The sequence below is a fragment of the Medicago truncatula genome, chromosome 2 (genome assembly GCF_003473485.1).
Source record: "Medicago truncatula cultivar Jemalong A17 chromosome 2, MtrunA17r5.0-ANR, whole genome shotgun sequence".
NCBI lineage: Eukaryota > Viridiplantae > Streptophyta > Magnoliopsida > Fabales > Fabaceae > Medicago > Medicago truncatula.
In genome coordinates this window covers 51,461,514-51,477,522 of record NC_053043.1, presented here as the reverse complement: position 1 = coordinate 51,477,522, position 16,009 = coordinate 51,461,514, and the positions used below count along the sequence as shown (strand labels likewise).

At 31.0% G+C, this 16,009-nt stretch overlaps 2 protein-coding genes across 2 annotated transcripts; both read left to right on the top strand.

The window, feature by feature from the left end:
* The first annotated feature begins 313 nt into the window (after nt 1-313).
* LOC25487968 (zinc finger protein 1) lies at nt 314-2,019 on the top strand. The gene has a single exon (XM_013610135.3). The coding sequence runs from the start codon at nt 884-886 to the stop codon at nt 1,625-1,627; it is 744 nt and encodes a 247-aa protein (XP_013465589.1). The 5' UTR covers nt 314-883; the 3' UTR covers nt 1,628-2,019.
* Nucleotides 2,020-7,337: 5,318 nt separating this feature from the next.
* LOC25487967 (COBRA-like protein 2) lies at nt 7,338-10,248 on the top strand. Its single transcript, XM_013610134.1, has 6 exons — nt 7,338-7,416; nt 8,069-8,148; nt 8,597-9,053; nt 9,225-9,384; nt 9,586-9,866; nt 9,959-10,248. The coding sequence occupies exons 1-6, from the start codon at nt 7,338-7,340 to the stop codon at nt 10,246-10,248; spliced, it is 1,347 nt and encodes a 448-aa protein (XP_013465588.1).
* The last annotated feature ends 5,761 nt before the right edge of the window (nt 10,249-16,009 follow it).

Here is a 16,009-nt window from a genome sequence, read left to right as displayed (position 1 = left end):
ACTAACATTTTCAATTGCATATTCAACTTTTGTTATCTAATCTAGCTAACATATTCTTTATGATTAAATAGTAATTCCACTTGAAAGAGAAACAATATAATTCCACTTGAAAAAGATATAGCTTTGAGTATTTTGGAAATTAAATTGTCTGTAGAATGATGCCGCATGTGGTGTGGGGCAAAAGAAGCATTATGTTGATATAATATTGAAGACATGAATTATAGATAGAGATCTTTTAAGGACAAAAGTTAGGATTAGTTGTCTCTAAATAGGAAATTTTCATTTCATGCTTTTTTACTTGAAAGAAAAGACATGAAACTGTCTTCTGAAATTCCTAGAATAGGCTTCAATTATTAAAGTTCCAAGGCATTAATTTTACACTATCATTCAAGAGAAATATTTTTAGTAAAGAGAAAAAGGATGAAAAAAGAATGGTCCCACACTTAACTATCACATGGTAGAAAAATTTGCACCTCATAATAATACTAATGACCATACCATAGTTTGTGATATCATCTCAAATAAATATGAATCTATAACTTAGGTTGGTTTCATTCTGAAAGTTTACATTAAGGTGACAGATAGCTGTGAGTGATGCTTCAAAAACTTAAAGTCATTCATGTAACTGAACTCTCTCTCTCTCTCTCTCTCTCTCTCTCTCTCTCTCTCTCTCTCTCTCTCTACCACAAGAACCAATGTCTTGATTTTTAGGTCTTGCTATACTAGGACCTTGTAACTATAAAATAGTGACATCTTTTTCTACTCATATATAACACAGCATTTACTGCTACATTACATCATTCACAAACTTCCTCTTTCTTATTGTTAAACCAAACTTTGATCACATATACAGAAAGAAAATCATTGCATATTTTCCTACCATATGGACCTTCTAAGATTAGAGCCATGTTTATCTAATAATTTGAACATCTCATTTTCTGAGAAGAGACAAACAGAAAATGAAGAGAAAAAACATCTTCTACTGGATTTAACTCTTCCTAGTAAAGATTCTTGTGATGATGAGTCAAAACAAGAACTCAATCTCATAAACTGTTTCGATACAGAACCGTCCATGTCGATGAATTCATCATCGGAATCAAATCATGGTAATGAATTAGAGCCAAGGATTTTCTCATGCAACTATTGCCAAAGAAAGTTTTATAGTTCACAGGCACTTGGTGGACACCAAAATGCACACAAAAGAGAAAGAACTATGGCAAAAAGAGGAAACAAATCTGCGGTTTCGCTAGATTTTGAACACAGGTACTCAAGTATGGCTTCTCTACCTTTGCATGGCTCTTATAAAAGATCACCATCATCACTTGGAATTCAGGTGCACTCTTCTATGATTCAAAAACCTTCTTATCAAACACCGTTTTTCGGTTTGTCACGTTACTGTGGTCCAAACCAGTGGCAGAAGCTGCCTATATATTCACAACCAGCATCAAGGAATCTTCATGTTGAGGCAGAAACTGATGGATCATCATCCTTGACTAGTGCCATACCTACAAGATCAGGGAAATTTTCTCCAAGAAAGGTGCAAAATGGATTTGGAGGTTATAATGTTACAAGTTTGAAGAATAAACAAGAGGAGTTGCAGAAGCTTGACTTGTCCCTCAAACTCTAAGTGTTTTTACCATTCATGTCATATTCAATATTGTGTCTTAAATTTTTGTCTGTTCACTAAAAGCTGATATTTTGTTATAATGAATTAATTCTCCTTTGCTGGTTTAATGAAAATTATTAGAAGTTAAAATCCATCACACAATTCAAATTTGCTTTGTACACTTTGGAGGATATGAAATTTCATTGGTTGGTAATTTTTGTTACAACATTAGTTGGTATACTTTGAAACTAAATGCAGCCAAACTTTCTGCATACGCACGGTCCGGAAAGGGAGCCTACCATTTTTGTTGTATTGTATGCAGTCTTACCCTATTTTTACCTTTGCGCCAAGGATCCCCTTAATATCATTTTCTATTAAGGTTCAAAATAAATTCTGCTCTCAGAATTGGTATATCTCATGATTTGTGGATTATTGCAGTTTCTAATTTTCCATTCTGTGTTTTGCTAAGAAAAGATAAAGATATATTCAGTGAGGTTAATTAACTGTGTATGATATAGTAGCTGGTTAGTATATTACTCCCTCCGTTCCAGAATAATGATGTAATTGTATGTGTTGTGTTAATGGATAATTTTGACATTTAATATCATTAGTTACCTGTTAATAAAAATTATAAAAAATTGATATTCTATAAATATTCATGGAAACATACTACCATTTCTTTATATACATACCAAGTAGAAAAACATGATTAAAGTATACACGTACTCAAACAAGGTCGAGCATTTTGGGAGTACACTTATTGTCAACCTAGGACTGAGTTTGGATCTGGTTATGTCTGTCTCACGTTTTGGGTGACAGTGGACCATACTGCGTAGAAAATTGAATGCTAGCAAAGTTAGTAAGTGACAGTCATTGTTTTTCAATATCTATACAAAGATTGGTCCACTCACCAAATCATGTACTCAAAGTTAATAATGGTAAATTGTAGTGATACCTAGTCACAGTGACTCCATCTTTGACCCACTTGCAGTTGGAGTAATTGACCTTCTCAATTGGGATGAAACAAGTTGGTGAGGTAAGCCATGTTAACAAAAGTAGCAACCCACAACTCTCAAGCATAAATAGTGATATTGCCAACCATTACTACGTACTTGCTAGAAATTAATCCTTCAAATCGATATTTTTAAAGTTGGATTCAAATCTAAATTTTTTGATTAAATAAAAAGAGATCTCTTACTATCTCATCTAATCGCTCTTGAATTAAATTAATGTTTTTTTGAATAAAATAAAATATACATCACTTAAATATAATGAGCAAAATATCAAATAACCAAATGGTTATACTTTAGAAAAAGTCAAATTAATTGAAAATACAACTATAATTTATCGAGGTCCATTTATCTGAATAAGAGAGTTAAGACAAAAAAAATAGAAGGATAAATTATAATTGCAATCTGAGCATAAAGTCTACTACAGTATTACTTTGTTTCATTTCACTAATAACTTATCTTTGTTTTGCGTGATAATTCAAAAGATTAAGTATTTATATACAAATGTGTGATATAAACGTAAAAACTAGTAGGAGAGAACCCCCTCTAATACACAAGTCTAAAATTTACAACAAGGACATGGTCTAAATTTATACACTTTTATATAATTTGTCGTATTTTGAGTTCTTCTTTCACATCATTTTAAAAGAAATATTTAATTATGAAGGGGAATCTTGATTGCCTTGATTTCTTACCAACACAAGATATCTTAAGAAGGACCCATAATTAAATTTGTAGGTCCATATCTACCTGATGTTTACAACCTAATCTCATGCATATTAAATCATGAAAAACGTTTGTATGATAGAAATAAGACACAATAAAGTAACTGAAAATCATGTTAATGATAATGATAATGGTAATCTAACATTAACAACACTAAGAGTTGAAGTGACATGAGTAGGAACTAGGAATATGGGTGATGTGGATTTTGGTACTATCTTCTTTGCCATGTATTGGGTTGGACTGTCTATTTTGCTTGTGGTGGTAAATCTGCGTCAGTCTTCTTCAACGCACCATTTTTTCCCATTAAACTAAAATAAAATAATGAATGAACCATTAACTTTGTTAAGTTAATAAGTTGTCTCTCTTCGTCATCCCGTACACCTCATTTATTCACAATGTGAATTCTAGCCACTAAGTTATTTGACTAAAAAAAAAATTGTCTCCCTTCGTCCCAATTTGTAAATTGCGTTGATTATTTCGTATTTAAAAATATAATTAATTATATTATACCAATAGAAATATAATTTATTTTTTACCCAAAAAAAAATATAAATTATTTCATATAAGAGAAAAATTATGGATTGTTTTATAAATTATCTTTAATCAATGGTCTGAGAAAGATAAGTTAAAAAATTGAAAGAAAAAAACTAACAGAGAAATATGAGGTAATTGGCGCATCCTAAGTATCCTAACAGATATGATACGATGCAGCGAAAAATTGGCGTATCCATACATCACAAATAGTCCTAAAGTATATTTCTTGAGGTTACTACTCCCTCTGTCCTTATATTTACGCACTCATTTGACTTTATTTTCTTCTCTAAATGTATATCCCATTTCAAATTACTAGATACATTTATTATTTTTTTCTTAAACATACCCCTAATTAATACTACTAATTTATCTTAAAATATGAAAAGTTAAATTTAATACACATACAAACAAAGGGCAATTTGAAAATATTAACACACAAAACAGACACATTAATTACACTGACAACTTTTCTTAAGAAATGTGAAAAATGCAAAGGGGGCTTACATATCGGGACGGAGGGAGTAGAATGCATGGGATTAGGGTATGTCGTGCCTATAAATTGAGATCACCACTTCATTGTAAACACTAACAAATCTCTTGTAATTTCTTCTTACATTTTAATAAAGTTTTCTTTCTTATCTTTTTTTTTTTTTTTTTTTTTTTCTTGTTATATTTTTAGTTAAGCTCACCACGATGATGAGTGAGTATATTTCTCTTTGTCTTGGTGTCCTTTTCCTCCCTTTATAACTGAAGCTTTTAGGGCTTTTCTTCTTCATACTTTTTTTCTTTCTCACCATATTTGGCTTTCTTTCATGTTGTGAGAGTAAATGTTGATCATTGGTTAGTCATATTGACCATATAATCTTTGTTGGTGACAATAAAAAAAAATGTTGATCAATAGTGAACTTTGGTGTTCTATAAACAATTTGTTTTTTCACAAGGGACAATATGCTTGACCAAAGGTGGGAGTCATTTTTGATATCGCTCTCAACCACAGATGGAGATGTCGTTCCTTTCCCATATATTTATCATATCGATTTTGTTTTCCCAATGTTGAAGAGCATGATAGTGATCGAAGTTCCTCCAATATGTTCAATATTAACGCATCAAAAAGAGATATGATAGTTGTCCTCTAACTCACCTTCGCACAACACTTGTTCATGAACATTTTACAAACGCCAAATAATTTATATTTTTTTACTTTAGGCAAAACGTTTTCCTTCCACATTCCTTGCCACAAACCTCAGCTGGTGCAAGTGGGATAACACTTGTGTGACATAGAGTTGGGTGACATTGATGACATTGACCAATCACAAAGTGTTGTATGCACTACTTTTGACGAAAAAGACACCATTTTTCACACGTTTCAAAATCAACCTATCGTCGTGTACTAAATTGAACAACGAGGTGTTTAGACTAGAATGCTAATAACATCGGCAAATTATTATTATTAATAAAAAAGGTGGATCGTGTTTAAGTCATGTTGGTAAGAGTTTTTTAATTTGTCTTTTATATTTTTATATATTGGTAATTTAAGTTTTTTTTATTAGGAGTGGTAATTGAAGATGTTATTAACATTATAGTTTTGAATCGTGAATTATTAAAACTGAATTGAATATAGAAATTCTGAAGTTGCACAGATTGCGGTCAAATAGAATAATTATCAAAACTGTAAATGTGTGAATTAAACAAGACTTATGCTAACCGGTGCCTCCAGAACACTGGTTAAGCATACAAAAAAAAAAAAAAAATTATTGATTTATTTATGAATTAATAATTACACAATTTTCAACGTAATAATTACTATATAATTTACTTTTTAGTATGTTAACTAATATTCCGAGACATCGGTTAGCATTTCCCATTAAACAAATTGCCAATATAATGTTTTGAACTAGGAGCACCTTGCAATCCATATACGGCAGTAATTAACTAACATGGAAAAGAATTAAATGGCTGCACGAAATAGGTAAAGAAAATATACGGTTAATTAATAAGAAAATAAATTAACCTACACTTATTAAGAAAAGCAATACCCCTTCTTTCAAAAAAAGAAACAAATTAATAGCCCTTAAAAAAATAGTTGTCTTTATGGATTATTTATATTTATTATAAATATTAACGTGTTTCCTAAGTTATTCTTTATGGATTATTTTCATATGTGATTAACTATTTATTATAATCCTTTTTTTTTTTTTATCAAAACAATGAAAATAAAATGCAATCTGGATTAAGGCCCGAACACAAAAGAGAGAAAGGAAGCCAAATGATATCCTATAGCAACAAAAATAAAGAGTAACCTGCCATGAAAAGCAAAGGGCCGTGCATACCTTTAAAAAATTCTAATCAGGCATAGCATCTGTTATGCAAAATATATGAGTATCAAACCTTCCTAATCCTCTAATCACAATAATTTATAAGATTCTTGAGAGTATTATAATGTTATCCGAATATCTTTTTTTAAAATAATTTGGAATAAAATTCTCATCTTTACATTTCAAAGAATGTAATTCCTAAAAATAAATTTGATAAATTTAAAACAAAAGGTTTTAGAATTAAAAAAAAAAAATTACATAACATGATTATTCCACCAAAAAGTTTTCTATTAGTTCAAAATGATCAATATGTAAAATCACCAAGACTTTGGATGTTATTTGACGCACAATAATTTTGATATGTCTATTATGGATGTGTACTTCCCGACTTGTATTTCTAATTTAAGAAATAGTAACAATATTAGTTTTAAGCAATTTAAAGAAAAATAAAATGTTACATGGCCGCCAAATCAATATGAGAGTTATATTCACATCACTCAAGTTACGACCATATCATCAAAATTGTGACAAAAGGAAGATGTGGATCAAATGTCTAAATTTTTAAAAATAAATGGACTAAAATTGCAGGAAAAAATCAGAGGACTATAATTTGGATTTACTTAAATTGGGGACTGAAACTGCGTTTAATTCTAATAAATAAGAAAATAAATCACTTTACACTTATGAAGAAAATTAATTGTCCTTATTTATTATAGTAATATTTATCAAAATAATAATAATTGTGTTTCCTAAATTATATTTAATTAATGTATTATTGAAAATCAAAATATTTGATTTTTTTATAAAATAATTTATCTTTTTAGAATCCTTAAACAAATGTCTTGGTCACTCGTTAACAAAACAAGACCCATGAAAAAAATGAGATTTTAATCAACGTTTCACCAAAATAAAAATTATTACAGTCTAAAATAGTAACCTAAACATTTATTTTTCTTGCATGTATGTATAGAACAGAACATTCTTAGTATCCCGCGTATCTCTCTCTAACATTCTCAGTCTAAATTATTTATTTGTTTGTTTTTCTCACAACTCAGATTCACCTGGAAATTTCACAAACATTTCTGCCCTACTCTCCGCTTTCACATATAACCCTATTCTTCTACTGTTTTCTCACCAACAAACAAAATGTTTTTCTTCCCTTTCCTTAATCACTGTCCATGCATGCTTATGTTCCTCTTGTTTACTTTGTTTTTCACTTCAACAGGTTTTTTCTTCTTCTATTTTTTCCTTGTGCATGTTCCTCTTGTTTACGTTGTTTGAGATTGATGTGAATTTGTATATATGGCCGGTAGTTATCTTGTTTCGTCTGTATCGAAGTAGGTTTTATGATTTAATTTTTTGAGCCTGGTTTTGGCCGTTTTCGGTTTAGTTGATTGCCACAGTTTGATGCCGTTTTCTGTTATGATAGTTTTTTCACTTGACCATATATATATTTTTTTATATATATCTCCATGACCCGAAGGCCGGGTTTTAAATAGCAGTCTCATATCAATCTTTGATATTTAAGGAGAATCACACTCAAATATGACCTAATCATGGTCAAAATTTCGGCAACATAAAAAACTGTTATGTTGCTATCCATCACGGTACTTTATTTAAAACGCTGCCTTAGATCACCATGATTGGAGTTGTATCAACAATTTACATGTGGTTCTATGTAATATCAAGGATCACGAACTGACTATATCGCGACATCAACTTCCTTTTATTAATTAGCTTCTTGACGGAAGCTTTTGGTGTTGATTCATTTACATATGCTTCCTTCGTTTTGTACTTTTTACTTGCTTGTTTACAACATTTTGGTAGTGAAATTAATAATTATTAAAAATTACTTCATTTTTTGGTTGTTCTTTCAGAAGCTTATGATCCACTTGATCCAAACGGGAATATCACAATAACATGGGACGTTGTAAGCTTGACATCTGACGGTTATGTTGTGAGTGCATTCTTACTTTATCACCTATTAATGTTCACAATTAAAAAGTTGTAAAATAATTGAATAAACTCTTACAAGTACAAGAGCTTATTGTAAAGTTTTAATAACCATACTAGCATAATTAGTATAGTGTGAGTAACCTTTATTTATATACAAATGAAGCTCTATTCTAGCTTATTGTGCATGTAGTCACATAGGATCACTTAAACTAACTACTTAGCAAGGTAACTTGTTGTCTAAGCAATCTAGTTCTAACTAGTCTCACATTGGACCAATGACATGAAAAAGTGTTCACAAGTGGAAGACATCCTCTTCCATACAAGCTGATTTTGAAGGGTTGAGTTAGGCATAAGGTTTTATTAAACTCTTATTTGTAATAGCCGCAACGGTCATTTAGAATGAATTGAGTTTATATTGTGATGTCTAAGAAACAATTGAAACTGGACAGGCGGTAGTTACAATAAACAACTTTCAACAATATCGTCATATAACAGCACCCGGATGGTTCGTAGGATGGAGTTGGGTAGAGAAAGAGATCATATGGGCTGTGGTGGGAGGGGAAGCAACTGATCAAGGAGATTGCTCAGAGTTTACGGAAACCTTCCCACATTGTTGTAAGAAGGATCCAACAATTATAGACTTGCACCCTGGAACGCCCTATAATAAACAATTTGCAAATTGCTGCAAAGGTGGTGTACTAAGAACATGGGCACAAGATCCGCCAAATGCAGTTGCAGCGTTTCAAGTCAGTGTCGGTAGAGCTGGCAATAACAAAACTGCCATCATAGCGCCGCAGAATTTCACTTTGAAAACACCAGGACCAGGTTATACATGCAACCAACCAAAAATTGCGGAACTTACTGAATTCACATCACCGAACGAAAGGAGAGTGACTGAAGCAATTTGTAAGTATATTTTGTAAACCTACGACTACCAATTCTCCTAAGTTGTCGTATAATTATCAGCTCTGTTTGAATAAATAACTTAATTTAGCACTTATAGCATAGACTATTTCTATGACAACACATATTATGATTTACTTATACCTTAATTAACATTACTCTGATTTGTTGCAGTGACATGGAAGGTGACATGCACATATTCACAATTTCTAGTTCAGAAACCTCCAAATTGCTGCGTTTCCCTCTCATCTTTCTATAGCGAGAATATTGTACCCTGCCCGAACTGTTCATGCGCCTGCCAAGACAACTCATTTCAATCAGGAAGTTGTATAGAGTAAGATTTCATTACTTTTTTGACACTGTGATTTCCTTCTAAATTGTAATTAATTGTGATTTCCTTCTAAATTGTAATTAATAGAGTAAATAAATGTGTTAGTCTTTGACACCGCGATTTCTCACTTTAGTCCTTGAAATTGTAAAGGGACTGAAATTAATATTATACACTCACATGTTTCCTTTTCATGTGTGGTTACAGTTCAAGTAATTCATCGAATTTGGCCTCGATTGTTAACAGCCCTGGAGAGAAAGGTGTTGAGCCTTTAGTTGAATGTACTAGGCATATGTGTCCGATTAAAGTTCACTGGCACATTAAGTATAACTACTATGAGTATTGGCGCGTGAAGATTACCGTTTTTAATTTCAATTACAGAAAGAATTACTCAGACTGGAACGTGGTTGTTCAACATCCAAATTTTGATAAATTGACACAAATTTTCAGTTACAACTACAAATCATTAGCTCCATATGGATCAACAAGTAAGTTTGTGTTTGTTCATTATATTCAAAGGTTTTGCTATCTTATCAATATAAAAATCAATGATGTACTAATGAAAAACTGGTCTTAACAGATGATACTGTAATGCTTTGGGGAGTTAAATTTTTCAATGATGTACTCATGCAAGCTGGTCCTAATGGTAACGTACAGTCGGAGCTACTTTTTCGAAAGAATAAATCAAGTTTTAGTTTCCGTAGCGGCTGGGGTTTTCCGGAGAAGATTTATTTCAACGGTGATGAATGTAGTATGCCACCACCCGACGCTTACCCACGGTTACCTAATGGCTGTTCCACACAAGAGGTTTCTCTCCTTGCTTTGATGATGACCTCGTTCATATTGTTGCTACTTTGCACATATGCTTAGGGTCTATTTGGCAGAGGGGTTTTGTAGGGTTTCCACACACACATTATTTGATAAATACTCATTATTCAACTCTTTCCTCTTTCCATCTTTTTAACTTTATATTCTAAATTTTACAACTATGAAAACTAAAATTTAGGCGGTCTATCATGAACATGTACAAAAGCATAACATTGTAGTACAATCTATCTATTTACTATATATTAAATATTAATCCCTATAATTTCACCATTTTTGTAATTTACTAATTGGTGGGGTTTTGTTGGTGCCACCTCATCATTTTTATGACATATTTCCCATTTTGCCCCCATCAATATTTTAATTTATTTTTTTAAATTTTTTTAATAACTTTTAACCATTTTTCAATTTTTAGTTTTTTTTAACTATTTTTCAATTTTTTCACTCAAATTCAGTTGCTTCTACATTGCCGTTGTGGGAGATTAATGTATCGTTTGGCCCGAATTTTTTCCAACTTCTCTACATTTTTAAGGAGAAGTTAGGTCAAACATAATATCAATTATTTTAATTTCAATATTGTTTAATCATCATAACCTACCAAATATTTTTATTTCCTTTCTTCAACCTCGCAAATATTTACACACACATTAATGTTTAGAGTAATATTTTATGTCCATCAGTCTGTGTTTTTGTTACGTTGATGCATATAATTTTTTTTAGTGTTGCTTGGTTGAGTGCTACCTCACCGATGTTTTTTTTTTTTTTTAACTATTTTCCAATTTTTATAAACTTTTAACTATTTTCCAATTTTTTCTCCAAAATTCAGTTGTTTCTACACTGCCATTGTGGGAGATTAAGATACCTTTGACCCGGTTTTTTTTCTTCTACTTCTCTACATTTCTAAGGAGAAGTTAGGTCAAACACAATATTCATTAAGTACTTACTAGAAAGGGAACTTTTTTTAATGCATAAAATTGAATGGAATGAGCTTTGGCCAAAAGTTGTTTAATGCTACTTTAAAAAACTACTTTTCGACATTATATTTCACAAGCACCTCTTTTGAACTCACGTTGGGAACCTTTTCTTTTATTTTTTAAAATTATATTTCAATATGTTTTTTTTTTCCATTTAACTTTATTTTATTTTATTTTTTTGAACCGTTCCATTTAATTTTTTAAGGAGGTCCCATTTAATTTTATTATCTTTTTTTCAAAGGAATTTTATTATCATTTTATCACTTATATATTTAATTTCAATATTGTTTAATCATTACAACCTCAGTAATATTTTTATTCACGTTGTCATTTAATGATAACAAATATTTTTATTTTCTTTCTTCAAACTCGCGAATATATACACACATATATTAACGTTTAGAGTAATATTTTATGTTCGTCTGTCTGTTTTTTGTTACGCTAATGCATATAATTTTTTTTTAGTATTGTTTGGTTGAGTTCTACCTCACCGATTTTTTTGAACTATTTTCCAACTTTTATATTTTTAAAAACTTTTGACTATTTTCCAATTTTTTTATTTTTAACTATTTTTTTATTTTTTTTCTCCCAAATTCAATTGGTTCTACACTGCTGTTGTGAAAGATTAAGATACGGTTTGACCCACTTTTTTTCAACTTCTCTAAATTTTTAAGGAGAAGTTAGACCAAATACGATATCAATTAAGTACTTACTAACAAAGGTACTTTTTTAATGCATAAAATTGAATGGAATGAGTTTTGGCCAAAAGTTGTTGAATGCTACTTCAAAAAACTACTTCTCGACAATTTATTTCACAAGCATCTCTCTTCAATTCACGTTGGGAACATTTTCTTTTATTTTCTAATATTATATTTCAATATGTTTTTTTCTTCCATTTAATTTTTTTTAACCATTCCATTTAATTTTTTTTAAGGAGGTTCCATTTAATTTTATTACCTTTTTTTCAAAGGAATTTTATTATCTTTTTATGACTTATATATTTAATTTAAATATCGTTTAATCATAACAACCTCACAAATATTTTTATTCACGCTATCATTTAATGATACCAAATATTTTTATTTTCTTTCTTCAACCTCGCAAATACACACACACACACACACACATATTAGCGTTTAGAGTAATACTTTATGTGTGTCTATTTTTTGTTACGCTAATGCGTATAATTTTTTTTGGCGTTGCATAATGCGAATGATTATTTTTATAAAATTTTGATTTGAATTAAAAGTAAAATTGTAGATGTCTTTTCTTCAAAATTATATATATATATATATATATATATATATATATATATTGTAACAGCATATCTTTTTCTTATTCAAAAAAACTAAACATTGCTAAATAGAAAAGGTATTATTTTCTATTTTGTCAGCATCAGATGATAGGATTTTATATAAGTTTAATAATGACCCGAAAGATGTTTTTCCTTATGTAGTGGGAATATAGTTGATGTAACACTATGGGAAAAATACTCCGTAGCTTTATCATTTACCATCTATTTACCTTGAGTTCTTTGCTTCCATTTTGTAGTTAATGACAGCCCAAATATATGTAACAATTGGTTAAGTTCGAGGCTGCTCATCAACCTACATCATCCAGTTGTTGATAAGTTTAAGACTTAGTAAGTTTGCATTATGATTTCACAATACAGTGTTAGAGTAACTTATTATTTCACAATCCAATTTGATTGTTTTTTGACCATGTTTATTTAACTGTTGTCGTGACCTTAACACTTCTCAAGCTCAGAGTCAAAACTTCAGATAGAACTTAAGTCAGAGTTCGACTTCTTCTCAACGTACTTTCGTACAACAATTTTTCCAAACTGTCTCAGGTTAGGCAAATAATGCAATAATACATATTGCATTATTCTTTATTTCATGTGCATAATTTGTGTTAGGGTACATACTGCATCACTATTTGGAAAAACAACTAAATTCAATCCTAACCAGTTTGGATTGTATTTTGAGAGTTGCACCAAATATTCGAAGACATCAAGGTCAAATTGTGCAAGCTATATATGCCCATGCGGAAGTGATGCTTAATTTCTATTTGTTTCAAAAATGTTAATTGGTCAACGAGGTACATATAATGTAGATGCATGCATTTATCTAGACTTTATATTAAGATAATAGGAAGATAAATTAGAAGTCATGGTGCATTTTCTTTAACTTAAAATCAGTTATGCTACCTTTATTTTATAAATTAAATTATATGTAACTATATTCGCATACATCTTATCCATGTTAATATGCATTAGACTAATATTGTAGTTATTTCCCTGTTTAGCATTTCCCAAACGAGGTGTAAAGAACAATTCTGAAAGGAAAACGCAAAACAATCACTCTCATTGATGACCAGACACAGAGACAGTATAACTATCGCCACATTACAGCCGATCGAGCAAGCTATGAAAAATACTTGGGTGAGCAGTGGTTCAATTTCTGCAGAGAACGAGTGATGGAAGAAGGTGGTAAGTTCATCTTTGATCTCAAAAAGTCACAGAAGAACTTGCGCGTTCGAGTTGTTCCAAAGTAGATCTTTGTTGTTAAACTATTTGAACTTCTACTATTTTGACGTATCGCTTTGGACTATAGTCGTAAACTATCTTGACTTTGGGATGCCATTTGTTCTTTTCATTTTGTCTGATGTAAATATTGACAAAAATCCCTTTTTGGTTAGTCTATGACACTTGCAGTCTCTTTTATAAACCTAATTATTATGTAACGTTGATCTGCACATTATTGGTTCCTTCATTGGTTCCAATTAGTATCATGTTAATTATAACGTTGTTTTCATAATCTCTTGAACAAAATAAAACAAGCTCTTTTCCTACAACAAATCTTTATGATGCTTTGATAAATGTTTTAGAAATGTACATATATATAACATCTAATTAACACTGCAATTTGTTTTGTACCTAACACTTCCCAAATGATATATCAAAGACATTTCTAAAAGGAACACGGAAAACAATCACACTCATCGACAAACAAGCTCAAAAAAGGTATAAGTGTCGCTTGATAAGGACAAAAAGAGCAAGTTACAAAAAATACTTAGGCGGCCAATAGTTCAAATTTTGCCGAGAAATATGTTAGAGGGAGGTGGCAAGTTAATTTTTGATCTAGAGAAGCCACCTAAAAATATGCACGATCAAGTCGTTCCCAAATAAAGATTTGGTGTTCATGATCCGCACTTTCAACATATCACCTTATCTCTAATCCTAGACTGGATTATCTCCACTCACTGATGTTACTTCTTTGCTTGATTTCATTTGATGTAAATATGGGTATCAATCCTTTTTTGGTAATTCTATGACAAAAACACTTTATTTTTTATTTTTTTGTAATTTTGGATAATATGTAATCATAATTCACACATCATTGGTTCCTTTATTAGTTCCAATTGTTTTCATTTTAAATATTATGTCAATTCGTAATCTCAGAAACTGATTAGATGCTTTCTTAATCAGCCCATACATATTTTATGATGAATCACAATGTTCTGTCGTTTTAACATCTCTTCTTTCAAAGAATTTTTTTATCAAATATGTTATTGAACCCGTGCGAAGCACGAGTTTGTAACTAGTTTTATATTAACAGAAAAAAAAAAAATCATAAAGCCCTTGGTTTTACTTATTTTCTTGAGAAATTAACATACTTGAATCACTTAGCAAGTTACATATAATGCTCAAAATTATATGAAATCAAATCATGCTAGTTCTAACATATGTTGCAATGATTGACTTCTAATAACAACCAAAACCATCATTAAAAGTTACATGGTTGTTTGTAGAAAGATATAAAAAATTTGTAGTTGAATGTAATTTTTACCTTTACTTACATGTGGTAGATTATGTCAAGAAATCATTTTTATTTCTTTTTATAAATCAACAAACTGAATATAAAAGTATAGCGCCTTCCAAAAACAAATGCGTAGGTATGTATTCATACCAGTACTTCCATAGTTTAAAAAGTCCGATACATAATTTATTCCATATTTTAAAAAGTCCGATACATAATTTATTTTTGAAAAAACTCACACGTGCTCTAGATATTTGGTGGAGTTATGTAGCAAATGATAAAAAAACATGGTTAAATATTGATCGGTCCGGTGACGATCGAGGAAATGGAACTGTTTTTTACGGTGCTCTGGTGTGGCGATGGTTGAGTCTTCACGGTGGAGGAGAAGGGTGTCTGCTGACACATTAACACTTCAACGCTCAAGTCAGTATCCGAAAAGGTTGTTATGTGCAAAAGTGATGAAAAGTGAAGTGTACCTTGATGGTGACGCTGAGTCACTCTTATATAGGCGCAAAGAGCACTAACGGTTCTCATGAAGTTGCGGCGTTATCTTAGGGGATTGTTGGAGATGACGTGCACGGTGATGATGGAGTCAAGAAGTACTCTAGTGCAGTGACCCGCACAAGGCTTCGTGTGCTCTGTCACCGTGTTTTGCTTGATTTGTCTTGGGCTTTGGTTTAATGGGCCCTGCTTTTGTGGGCTTCTAGCTGGTCTGGAACAAAAAAAAATTCACTATTTCTTTTTTCACCCTATGAGTTTCTCACGCGTCCTATGCCGTTCGAATTTTAGAATCCGAACTACATAAAAATCCCATAAAACCTCGAAAAACACATTGAAATATTTCGGATTTTAGAATCCGAATAGGGCGTCCGAGAACCTCACATTGTGAGAAAAGTAATGGCCTTTTTTTTTTTTTTTAAATGGTTAAATATATTTTTGGTCCATACAAAATGGAGACCTTTTTAAGTTTAATCTTTTATTATTTATTAGTCTTTTACTTTTATGCACCAA

Bases quoted from the DNA above. Each gene is read 5' to 3' on its own strand.
- LOC25487967 (XM_013610134.1), top strand. From the start codon at position 7,338: ATGTTTTTCTTCCCTTTCCTTAATCACTGTCCATGCATGCTTATGTTC. The intron at 7,417-8,068 runs GTTTTTTCTTCT...TTGTTCTTTCAG, and splicing joins TTTGTTTTTCACTTCAACAG to AAGCTTATGATCCACTTGAT. The intron at 9,385-9,585 runs GTAAGATTTCAT...GTGTGGTTACAG, and splicing joins CAATCAGGAAGTTGTATAGA to TTCAAGTAATTCATCGAATT.
- LOC25487968 (XM_013610135.3), top strand. From the start codon at position 884: ATGGACCTTCTAAGATTAGAGCCATGTTTATCTAATAATTTGAACATC.